The following is a 12,710-nucleotide window of genomic DNA, read 5'->3' as shown; positions in this document are numbered from 1 at the left end:
TCCAAAGTTTTACTTTCTCCTCTCTCTTTTTCACTTTCTCCTTCCAGAGAAACACCTCCATAACAGATCTTGGCATCTTATTATAACTAAACACTTTTCCTTTAGGGTTTAGGGTTAAGGGTTTCGGCAGCACAGAAATACTACAAAAAAACACAGGTTGACTACTGTCCTATCCACCCTCTTCGAAACAAATTGCCCCAATCAGGATCTTATTATTACACATTAGCCATAAAAACACTCTCACCTTGATTGGAATTTTAAATCTTCCAAATACCAGGCAAAAAAATTTGACAACTGCCCCTATTGTTCAAAAACCGATATAAAGATTTCACAGAGAATATTCCATTTGAAGAGAACCGCCGACATGGAATATCCTCTCCCTCACCCATCTAAACTTTATCCTGCACAAAATTAATCAGCTACTGTTCTTCCACCGTCAACCTATCATCTAGGGCTCTACAATACTTCAATTCCTACTGAATTTCATCCCACACCTCAGTAATTACCACATTTTCATCCCAAATGACATTAAACAATGAAGGAAATTTCACAGCTAGAGTACAATCCCTAGCCCAAATATCTTTCTAAAACTTAATTTTTCTCCCATTGTACAACTGCTAGCATAACCTAGTCCTGAAAATTTGCCCAGTTTGCACCACCCTGACAAACTTATTATGTAAGAGAAACTCCATCCAGAGTGTACTATTGATGTACAACTTGAAAAAGAAAAAGGAAATTATAGACAAAAAGCAGTCACTTAACAAACTCTGGCATTCCTCAAACCGTTCCAATTTACAAAGTAAAACAAGAAAAGCATTGACAAAGGTGAGACAATGCAAATACTGACCCTTTGGTTTTACAGAGCCACCTAGTTGTCAGAATAAGTTAACTAATCAACTGTGTGTGCTAGGTTACACTCTTCTACTACATGAAAAGGAAACAAAGAGAGAAAGAGAGGCATCAGTCATCAGAAACCTTTTACTCCTACAAACCGTGTCACAAACATGATTCTTATGTTACAGAGTTCCAGGTAGTCAAGACGACCGGTGTCGCCTGTGGCTGGCCCTTCCAAGGATGCAAAGCCGTAAGCGCTGGCTTAGAGTCTCCCCCTTCTCCAGTTTCTCACGCTTTGCTCTCTTCCATATGGAGGTACGCTTCTTTTTCTCCTTTTGCTTAGGAGATGGTTTGGTCGGTCTTAAAGGTGTTGCAAGGACCTCAAGAGTTATTTGCTGAAAATGAAAGTAAATTCTTTGTAAGAAAAAGGAGTTCTAGCTGCTCTCTTATGCCAGAAAGATTTTGGTCTAATAACTAGATCTGATCATAGAGATAACAAGGTAAGAAGGGAGAGTAAAGAGAAGTTAGACATAAGATTGCTAGAATTGTATGGTGTTGGACCCTAAGAAATCTTGAAAATACTGTACCTGATGTTTTTCATTGGAGGTTCCAGTGCACTCGCCTGAGGATGAGCCCTCACTAACTCCACCAAGTGAAGAACATCTTCCCCAACTTTCCCTGTTGGAGCTTGAATAGGAGCAGAACTCCTCGTTCTGCTCAATTGACTTGTCCTGAAAAGCAGGTGATGTAATAAATTCCTCTGTATCAACTTATTCTTGAATGGCGTTCCTCACAAGCACACAGTATCACACAGTTTTAAGAAAGGTGGCTGAAGCTCCATGGTAGACCACAAAAATTTAGAAGTATGCTTTTATATAATTGGAACGAAGATGGAAAATTAAAATTGAAACCAGATCAGAAGAATAGGGTAGTCAATTTGCACTTGCTAGCAATAGAAGCACTCTAATTCTTTCAGCAGGCAAATAAGAAATATGAATTTTTCTTTTTTCCATCAGGTGAACAAGAAGCAACCAAGTAATGCATTATTTCTCAATCAGGATGATTTTTAAATTTAGAAACCACATAAAGCTTCAAAAAGCAATAACTTCTTATTAAAGGATGTCCAAGGATGTAGCCGTCCTTGAAAATCACTGAATGCTTTTTGAAGAGTCAGAATATAAAATAGTTGACACTACAAAAGGAAAAATCTGTCAGATGTTAAAAGCACATGCTCCACTGTTCAACTGATGTAAAACAACCTTTGAAGAATGAAGGAAAACTATTGCATGAGCAATAGCTTATATTCTCCGGTGTTTTATATGAAACATTTGCATAAAAAAACTTTTAGTTTTCAAAAACAAAAATAAACTTTTGTGCACATCTCTAACGTAAATTATGTAGATTTCATTATAAAAAGATATGCATCTAATATAGAAAATGAATATATTCAGTTTCAATAGCCCGTTTTATATTCAGCCCACAATTCAACATATGTACTATGAGCGTCAGAATTAAATGCTATGTTTTGCCAAAACTACATAATCCTAATATATTGTTCCGCTTGTTCTCCATTTCTGAACTACCTAGAGTAGTCTTAAATCCAAGCGAGTAACCATTTCCTCATCATTCATTGGCCATAGCAGTAACATTTATTTAAAGATGGGTCAGAAGATTAGTATGCTCAACATGGTGAAAGAAAAAATTTAGCTGCTAAAAAGTGGGAACAGTGCAGCAACAAATTACGAGCCTAAATCCACACTGCAGCTCAGGATTAAAATATTGATGATAACATTAGCAGAATTCTTCAGTCATTTACTCAAATGGAGGTACAAGATAGAGAAATACTTTTACCTGCAAATGTGATTCTTCAGTACTATCCCCCTCAATTTCAGTGAGGTTATGTTCGTGATCAAGAAGAAAATCCTGCATTTAAATCAACATATATTTTAAATAACTACAATTTCTTGCATATGAAACAAAACTGCATGCAACAACAGACTTACCAAATCATTACCATTATTTATGGACAGCTGAGATACGCTTTCTGATAGCAATTCAACTACTGATTTTGCAGATGAACCTGTGATGTAACAGAAGAGTTACTGGAAGGCATACATTATCACCAAACAATTAAGAAAAGGTAACTTATAGTAGTTACGAATCGTGCCTGCACCGTTTGGAATGTTAGTTAAAGCTGATGAGGAACTGGCTGCGCCAGTGCCAGCTGCACGTAGACCAGATATGATCTCATACAACAAACTCTGGAAAAAGGCCACAGATCAATATATTAATTGCTAACAAAAAAGGGTCATTTGCCAAGCATTTGAAGTGCTAAATGTAAATCCTTGACATATGTCCTAGTGTAAATATCATTCAGAGCCTTTAATTTCTTTCAAGAGAGAAGAGTAATCACCTCATTTGTTCCAGCACCGACTTTCAAACCACCCAAGTCATAGTATCTCTCTGCTTTACTTGAAGATATGGAAGGAATTTGAGGTGGACGCAAGACATTGTAAAAGAATATTGAAACAGAATCATAATAAAATTGTGGCCTTGGGGAATTGTGGTCACCCTCAAATTTGATAATATTCTTATCCCCCTGCACAAAAACCCAAACTCTCTTCAGATGCAAAATTCTTATCACCAACATGATGAAAGAAAATAGTAAATCTTACAGCATATGCTTGGTAAATAAGATCACAGTGATGGGGCTGAATAAATATGTCCTCAGAAGCGTGTCCAAATAATGCGGGAATGAACGTCTTCGGTGCAAACTGCATAGTGTTGACAACAAACAGATTAATTGTATATTGGGAGTTAACACACCAACCTTCCGGATGTTCCAACTTCTTGTTAGCAGGGCCATGGCTTAAACCAGAAACCATATATCAGAACAACTTAACTAGACCTTCAGATTTTCTGTTTTTGACAAGAAATTACTAGCCAACTGAGTTCATGCTTAACACAAACTACCAATTTATTCATTGTGAGAACTTATGGTTTGGAACATTTTGTGCAGACATCTGGAGAAAAGTTGGGCAGTGAAAATTCAATTGAGCAAACAAGAATTCAGATTCTTTCTACTCAGTCATTGTCCAGTCATCATGTACCTGGATACTAATTGTATTCAATTGCAGCTCCCACATCATGCAGTGGGGCCAATTCACAAAAGAATGTGAGATTGAACTGGACACCAGTGGACTTAGAAAAGATTACAGCAGCTCATTGTGAAAATTGATTGTCGTATACAAATTGATTAACAAAGGTACTGGAAGGTCAATAGTAATGAACCTGAGCAGCATTCAGATCCATAATATCAAATTTGGCCCTCCTTTGAATAACACGGCGCATGTATTGAAGAGCCATTTTAACCTGATAGAATAGATATTTCACATCAATCATCAAAATCAGAAAGTATCTGAATAATAACTGATAGAATAACACGGCGCATGTATTGAAGAGCCATTTTAACCTGATAGAATAGATATTTCACATCAATCATCAAAATCAGAAAGTATCTGAATAATAACTATTTAAAAGTTCTCAGTAAACTAATCTGCATGTAAACTTCAAAATTCTGTCGCCACATCATGTGAGTTGGATATGGTACTCATCAAAAGATTCTTGATAAGTAGGGGTGTAACCGAGCCCTATTTTTTGGTTTAGGCCTGGCTCAGCTCAAACCAAGCCAAGCCACACCTCACCGAGCTCAAGCCTTAATCGAGCACATTCTCAAAAAGCCCAAGCCTTAAATGAGCCCAAAAGCATTAGATGAGCCCAAGCTTTAAACAAACCTAAGCTTTAAACAAGCCCAAAAGCCTTAAATGAGCCATTGGATCAAAGATTTAATTGTTTTGAATATACATATACATAACATATATTAATATATATATATTAAAAAAAAACTATTTTTCAAGCCTATCGAGCCAAGCCTGAGGCTCTTTTTTTGTTTAGGCTTGGTTCAGCTCAAAATGAGCTAAACTCAAGCCGAGCCATAGTCATAGCCATAGCCAAGCTGAGCTCAAGCCGCTCATTTATTTTGACAGCCCTACCGACAAGAGAGCCATTTTCTTTCTTAACTCTCAAGATTAAGACTTCTTTTGATGAAAAATATCATGTTATAACATCACAAGGGTTGCAGTTTTATATTAGTTGAACAGAAGTATTGCCAGTCAATCATAACTGGAAAAATAGAACATTCTCAAAAGTCACCCTTTACCTACAAAAGAAATTAGTCATGAAATATTTATAGTGATCAACAATTAATAGTATATATAGCATAATATATCAGATCGGACGAAAATGAGACATGATATCTGGTGTTATAGCAGAATAGCATAGGCATGTAAGGCAACATGCTTAATTCAGAGGATAAAACATTTAATTAGTAGCCGTGGTCCCTGATCAATCCATGAAGTTTGTTATGCTAGATACCACAAATACCTTCACTTTGTCACCTAGTTATTTAGCATATAGTACAAAAAGACCTACATAATACATAATAAAAGAAGAGTACATTGAAGTCCCGACCACTAGTTTATTGGTTTGTCCTGAGTTTGAAATTGTGTGCTGCATGGAGGAATTAAGCACAGAACAAATTGGAAAATCAGCCTTGTGGGTTGTAGACTTGGCCAATGTGTGGCTCGTTTCCATGGGGAAGTCAGAAGCACAAATTCAAACAACACATTGAGACACTCCAGACATTCTCATTTTATGAGGTGTATGTAACCATATGAGCATGCAAGGATTATATTCCCTCTATTCTAGTCGGCCTTAATAACAGTACTAATTTCTCTAAGAAGTTATCTACTACCGGTAAAGCCAGGAAAAAAAAAACACAATTCTAGAGTGTTGACATCAGCTATGAATATATGATTATCTATTGAAGAAATTGCTCTATGCTTCCATGGGGCCTTCTCAACTTCAAGTTATGCTCTAACTGATTAGCAATCAGAAAAGACTTTTCAGATGATTTACAATAGACATATTTGCAGTTACACGAAACATTCATGGTACAGCAAAAAGATTAAAAATCTAATTTCACTATTTCAGTCTCACACATGGTTCAATAGGCAGAATATGATGTCAGCAACACGATTATTTCCAGTTCCCTTTCCATAGAGTTCATTTGTTTGCTATTTAATGCTCAAAATTTTAAGTTGATTCAGGTAACGCATCTGTTTACTTTTGGACCTGGTAGTGTGGTCAGATATTTAAGAGGAGGCTCACAACTACATTTGGGCTTTTGCTAGATTAATGCATCTGAATTAAAAGCACTGCAAAAAGGTATAAATATAGTACATGACAAGCCTGTTGATTGAGCTACATAATTGTTTCTTAGTATGGGATTCTTGTACATTAGCTCAGTGCTACGTTTGTGACACAAACAAACACAATCCACTTAATAGAAAAGAAAACACAATCAATTTAACATTCGGGTGAGATGGTCAACTGTCTGTGGCACAGTCCGTTTTATGTTTAGAGGCCTTGGTTTTGGTCGGTTTAATGGGTCAATTTTTGTCAGGGAAAAAGTTGCCACCCTCATTAAGCGCAAGCTACCACTTAAATATAAGAAGTGACAGCATGTCAAACAAAATATAAAAAATACAATATATATCTGTCAGATTACTCAAGTAATAGCATTACCAAAAATATATAACATTTTGGAGGGCAGAAGGATACCGTGAATTTAGGAAGCCGAATTTTGTAAACATCAACTAGCTCCATCATTAGATCAAATAAATTAGAGAAGGCACTATCCAACACCATGCCAGCAATGGAGGGGTCTTCTGCTCCATATAGGAGGCTGTGTTGCATTCACATGAGAAATGCATCACCATAAGCAAGAGGATGGATAAAAACAAAATCATAAGTTCATATCATGTGTGGGTATGCTTTGTGAAAAGGCATATCATGACATTGACTTCAAGGATCACATGACATTTTTCTAAACACACACCACAATGGTTTTATATTTACAAATAAACAACAAAGAGATTGTGCTTCCACAACCCTGACTGGGAGAAGAGTAACAAAACCAGAGATTCAACAGATATATTTAAGCACTGATAAAGTGTAATCGTTAATTGTAAATAAGGAAATACCTTGTCACAGCACCCATGGATCGTCCCCAAAGCCCTATACAGGAAACTTGCTCATTGTTTCGTAGGTGCAAGACCACAACTTTGAGATCATCTTTCTGAATATGTTATTAGGATTATAAGATTGTTAAGACTTTTGCAAGCACATAAGAGTGGCCCACAGTAGTCAAGACAACATTTAACGTACCTCGTGCCAACCAAGACTGACATAATCTCCCCCTGATAATCCTGAGCCTGAAAAGTCAAGAGTGAAGACAGTAATATTTGAAGGAAGAAGGATTGCAGCCGCTTCATTTGCATCTGCTCTACATCCACTGCATTTGTGAACAAAAAGCAATAAGGAATTACAATTCTCGAATATACGAATAGTTTAGCAAGAAAAGGGCAATAGGCATAGGAAAACAATAAACTGAAAATACCCACAAATCATAACAAGCACACTTTGACACAGCCTCCATGTAGTGGGTAACCATTAAAGGCCTTATCAACATTGTCAGAGACTCAGAGTACTACAGCAGTCTTGAGAAAGAAAGAGATAATGTATGAACAAAGAAGAAAAATCAAGTCTTCCCCTGTGAACATAAGTTTACATGAATGGCATGCCCATATTGATGTCACATATGTGAGACAATGTAACATTACCTAGACTAGCAATATATTGCAAGATATAACACAGTGAATGATTTACACCAAAACTGAAAATCAATATCCAAACAAATTGCAATCTCAGAATTGTACTGACTGATATCTTGAAATTAGTCAATTAGGGCTGGTGTGTAACAACTAACAGAAAATGGCAGTTCTTCAACTTCTCTCCAGCTTTCCATCTCAACCGATTGATGTCCTAGCACCTTTTGGTATTGGTCCATTATCAAAAACAGGTAGCCCAAAGATCTCATTGCATTCAAAAATGATTACACCAGTATTTGTTTTCCTTTTGAAGGCTATGGTGATGTTCCCCTTTTATTTAATATAGAATTTGAGCACACAGTTAAGAAGATAGCTTTTTCATAAATATATAAATAAATGGAACTCAAAGTATTAAAATGGCAAATGTCTGCACCCAATGAAACAACAATATGCATGAGCTACAATAAACCTGCCAAAAGAAAAGTAAGAAGAGTAATAACCTATTCCCATGGCAGTAAATCACACAGGGAAGAGCAATATTGACTGGGATAACAGAAGGAACATAGTGACTGCACTGCAAGGTATGACCTCTTCCATTGGTAAGCTGTCAGATTTAATAATATTAGAACTACAATGATCATCAAAGTCCTCATGATTAACTACAGAAAGACAGAAAAAACCTCGGTAATTGATCTCCGTACTTGCCTCCAAGTCTAGACGTTTGTACTTTCTTCCTGCAAGAGTGAATTCAGATTCCCATAGATACTGACTTGGATCATATTCTGCCCTGCATTATACCATATTAAGCAGTGTACAATCAGTTGAAATGCTAGATCTGTTGATGGTTGTTATTTGATGAGTGCACATTTTGAAATTTGAAACTCTGAATGCATTTGAACAAAAGAATTCCATATAGTAGTATATGCACATCAAAACAGTGCACATAAAGTACACAAATATACACTTCTTGGATAGGAAAAACAAAAGAACTTTATTGCTTTCATTTTCCAGCATATATTGGAGAAGCCAATCAGGAAATGTGGAACTTAGACCCTATCTGTAATATTGTAGGGAGAGGGCTAGAAAAGTGAATGTCTCAACCTAAAACTCTTCTAAATTGAACAAATAATTCCAAATGGTGAGATGAGAACAGTTAGTACATGCAAGAAAAATTCATTAGAACACATTGTAAAATGAAACCAGTATAATGAAGCAATAAATATGACAATTCTATTTCTAACATGTATGCCCATGCAAATTAAAGTAAAGAGTGTGGAAAAGGGGGAAAATGAATGGCTCACAACTTTTTGAGACCACTCTAGCTCAAAGACATGCAACTGAGATGCCACAAGCCTACAAGAGGGAAAAAAAACTATAGCAAAAGATTCATAATCACATATAAAAAAAAACTGTAGAGCATAAATTGTATATGTGATTAAGAATCTTCTGCTATAGAAAAGTACTATATTTAGCTCTTCACTTATATACGCATAGGATGACACCGCTCCCTACCTAAAGCTAATGTTTCACTCTTGTATAGACTTTTTAGTGTTGCCTGATTTGTCAAACATGTGTAATATGAATTTATGATTCCTTACACTAATGACCCAAAGACTGAGCTTATCACAAGAACATGCCACAAAATCTGTTTTGTTAAGGTACTGGATCAATAAAATTATTTGAAAAAAGTGGACATATAAGAAATCTTGTACGTCTGGTCTCAAATCAAAATAGATTCACGTTACAACATAGTAATATGTTATCCCCATCCATCCTAGTATACTCCTCTCTTATAGGTTCCTTACAATATATTCCAAAATATAATGGCCCTTTTTTACCTTTGTTCATGAGTTAGTTGCCATATATCAAAATTGGGATTGAAATTGGGATTGATTGCTTGGAAAAACGATACAATTCAGCAATATATCAGAATTGGGATTAGTCGCTCAATAAAATGACACAGATCAGCAATATCAGTTGTATCAACTATGCGTAACGGCCACTTCAATATTGGACTAAATTTTTTATTACATAAAATCCTAAAAATATTGCAAAATACAGGAAAATACTAAAATTAAAAAATATAATAGGATAATATAAATTATTCTATGTGAAGTCAATGGAATTTTCCATCTTTCTCAAAAACAAATGTCTGAAAACTGAAAAACTAAAATAATTTTCCTTTTCTCTAGAGAGTTCTACAGCTCTCTAGTTTCTCTCTCTCTCTCTTAAGTATAGTCACTTATACTGCGTTTTATTATCTATTATCTCTCATCTCTCTCTCTCCTCTTTCACTCTCTCTCTCTCTTCACTTATTGCATGCAGATTCTCTCTCTCCCTATGTTGCTGCAACAGACAGAATAGAGAGCAAGGGAGAGAACGCTAGAGATAGAGAATGAGAGAGAGTCAGAGAGGGGGAGGGAGGGCATAATAGAGGAAGAGAGATCGTTGGAGAAAGGGTGGTTGTCAAAGAGAGAGAGAGGTGGAAGAGAAGACCCGGTGAGAGAGAGAAAAAAGGTTTAAAACCATAAAGTGAGAGAGAAATGAGGACTCACCAAAGTCGTCGGAGATTGTGGAAGCCATCAGAGACGATTGTTGGATGTCACCAAACATCACGCTACCAATCACTATCGTGAAAATGACTAGTGGAAGACAAAGGGTAAAGTAGGTAAATAGAGATGTCCATCCACACTCCACAGTCATATCGGGTCGGATTTGGTCAATTTAGACCAGATCCAAACCATTAACCCAACGGGTAGGATCAGTCATTTCTGCCAATCACACCAATCCACGCTTAGTTTTGCCCAGTTTGAGCCAATCCTTGACTGGAACTGAATCTTTCAACTGGGATCAGCGTTAAATTAGGATCGGCTAAAATTGGGAAATTTGGTTATGAGCAAACATACCTACAATTTAATAGAAAGAAGGAACTACCTTCCCTTTGACCTCATCAACCATCAAGATAAGTCTATTCAACACAAATTATCAAGTAGTTATACATATTCTGGAGATAATTCTTACAGGATTTTTGACATCATCAACCTGGATTGCATGTTCTATTTGGATGGAAATCTATACAAATCCTCAATGTCTAACTGTTCCTTTTGCACATCCGATGGAACTTTTCCATAGATTCTAATATGGCCCTCTACTAGGTAAGTAAATTCGTTTATCCCTAAATTTGCGCTATAGATATCAATCAAGTGTCTGTAATAATTTTCTTTTCCTTTTCTCACGTGTGCAGTCTTTTGGACTTTGGTTGTGCTTGATAAATGACTATTGACGTCAAAGGCTAGCCAAATGTTAAAACAACTTTCAACATTCAGTAAATAAAAGTAGGCTAATTATGACCACTACACCAGTTTACAGCTTCAAAACATAGTTAAATAAATGCTAATCAGAAATTGTTTACGATATTCTAATTATGTGTCTCATTAATCATAAACAAAGCAGAAGTAAAAGATACTATTGCTAATCATAATAATTGAAAAGCACTTAACGTGTAATTGCATGTAGCATTTTGACAGTTAGCCAACTAAGCTAGAACAGGAGTCATCAGGGGAAGTACCCATTTGCATCAAAACCATAAATAGACGAGAAGCAATTAGTTATAGAAATATCAAAAGAAATAAAATACCTAGGAGGTCGGATAACGAAATTGATGAATTGCTCAATCATCTCAGCTTTCTACAACCCTCCGGGCAACTACGCCTCGAGAGCTCGCAGAAAAGCCGAGCGTCTCCGGAATCATCAAGATCTGACTTCTCCAGCAACCATCAGTTCCACAAGAAGCCCCTCGAACAAGCCCCAGACCAAATTCATCTCCCTCCACATCCCATATCCGAAAGATATGGGAGTTCTTGAGACGAAACCGTAGGAATCACCACCAACCGTCAAGATCCACTTCTCAATAATATCCAAGAAAAGCCACGTCGGTCCCTTCCCAAGCTCGATTAGCAGCCAATTCGCCGAAGATCCAAGCACCTAAAACCACTTCAGATCTGGAAAACAACAAAACCCTAAAATCCCCAGAAACAAGCGAATCCGGAGCCGTTAACAGAGATCCGAGGCTCGAACTGGTACCCGAGACTCGAGGAATCGAAAGAATCGAAGGAGAATCCTACGAATCGACTGAATGCGGCGCAGATTAGGCGATTCGAGAGCGGGCGTCGAGGTGGGAGAGAGAGAGAGAGAGAGAGAGAGCAAATGGAAGGGCGAGTGAGAAGGCGACAAGAAGGAGCGAAAGAGATGGGGGGCGTGGGAAATAAGAACGTTAAAAAAGAGACAAGCGAGGTAAATTGAATTTAATCAACTTTCCGACGACAACTTATCCTAAGGTTATCTTCGAATGAGTAGCGAAACAGTGGGACCCACTTCAAAGGAAGGATTTTATTGGTGCAGAGTTGTTGAGATTGCGTAATAGAGAAGTTAAAAGGTTAAATAGTACGTTAAGACTACTTTAAATTATGGTTAGGTGAGCTCTTCTCCTCCTATGCACCCAAGTAAAAGCCCTCCACTTGTATCCAGGCCCCACCAGTGCTTCCAAAGGGTCAAACTTTCAAGTAGAAAACAAATGGGTGCATTTTAAGTTTTGGAGTTTATTTAATGCAAGGACCGGTTTTGACCGGCTTTGATCAGCACATTGATCACACCAATATCCCCCTCTGTATGTTCTTCCCCAGACAAAATACCCCCCCATCCGATGGTAGGTGTGGACCGTTGGATCCTGATCATTTGGTGAAGAAAACGATGATAGTATGGGCATTTTGGTCATTTGAGGAATTTAGGGATAGCGTATGGTATATGAGGAATTTAATGGATGAGTTTTGAGCCATGTGCCCATAAAACATCGTTGTCTTTAAAAGGACCCAAAACACTTTCCAGAGTTCTAACAGCGAATTTGACTAAATGTAATGAAATGATACATAAATATATTTTGTACAACACAAGGGTGAGAGAGAGAGAGAGGTTTTATTTTTTCTCACCTTAGATCCATTTATTTAGTTACCACCATAACAGGAGTTAAGTAGGGGTGTCAAGCTTGTCGAGCAGCTCGGGCTCGGCTCGGGCTCGGCTCGACTGTAGCTCGAGTCCGGCTCGGCTCGGCCAGAGCTGAGCCGAGCCCGAGCTGCTGAAATAGGCTCG

The 12,710-nt window shown here is 37.2% G+C and overlaps 1 protein-coding gene across 1 annotated transcript; it reads right to left on the bottom strand.

Annotated features, from left to right (window-relative positions):
• Positions 1-757: 757 nt before the first annotated feature.
• Positions 758-11,840, bottom strand: LOC140793370 (uncharacterized). The gene is made up of 15 exons (XM_073144812.1): positions 11,649-11,840; positions 11,203-11,566; positions 8,271-8,352; positions 8,066-8,169; positions 7,123-7,249; positions 6,939-7,033; positions 6,517-6,640; positions 4,126-4,206; positions 3,510-3,608; positions 3,248-3,433; positions 3,002-3,095; positions 2,838-2,914; positions 2,686-2,757; positions 1,422-1,565; positions 758-1,229 (listed from the first exon to the last, which is right to left on the bottom strand). The coding sequence occupies exons 2-15, from the start codon at positions 11,241-11,243 to the stop codon at positions 1,035-1,037; spliced, it is 1,521 nt and encodes a 506-aa protein (XP_073000913.1). The 5' UTR covers positions 11,244-11,566; positions 11,649-11,840; the 3' UTR covers positions 758-1,034.
• Between the last annotated feature and the right edge of the window lie 870 nt (positions 11,841-12,710).

This window comes from Typha latifolia, chromosome 8, assembly GCF_019914945.1.
Source record: "Typha latifolia isolate L0001 chromosome 8, TyphaL0001v2, whole genome shotgun sequence".
Classification (NCBI taxonomy): domain Eukaryota; kingdom Viridiplantae; phylum Streptophyta; class Magnoliopsida; order Poales; family Typhaceae; genus Typha; species Typha latifolia.
The sequence above is the reverse complement of the archived record's forward strand: the minus strand, read 5'-3'. Positions and strand labels throughout refer to the sequence as shown.

Coding starts and splice junctions, on each gene's coding strand:
- LOC140793370 (XM_073144812.1), bottom strand. CDS start 11,243: ATGATTGAGCAATTCATCAATTTCGTTATCCGACCTCCTAG. Junction 2,758..2,837: donor TAAATAATGGTAATGATTTG/GTAAGTCTGTTG, acceptor ATTTAAATGCAG/GATTTTCTTCTTGATCACGA. Junction 1,230..1,421: donor CCTCCAATGAAAAACATCAG/GTACAGTATTTT, acceptor TTTCATTTTCAG/CAAATAACTCTTGAGGTCCT.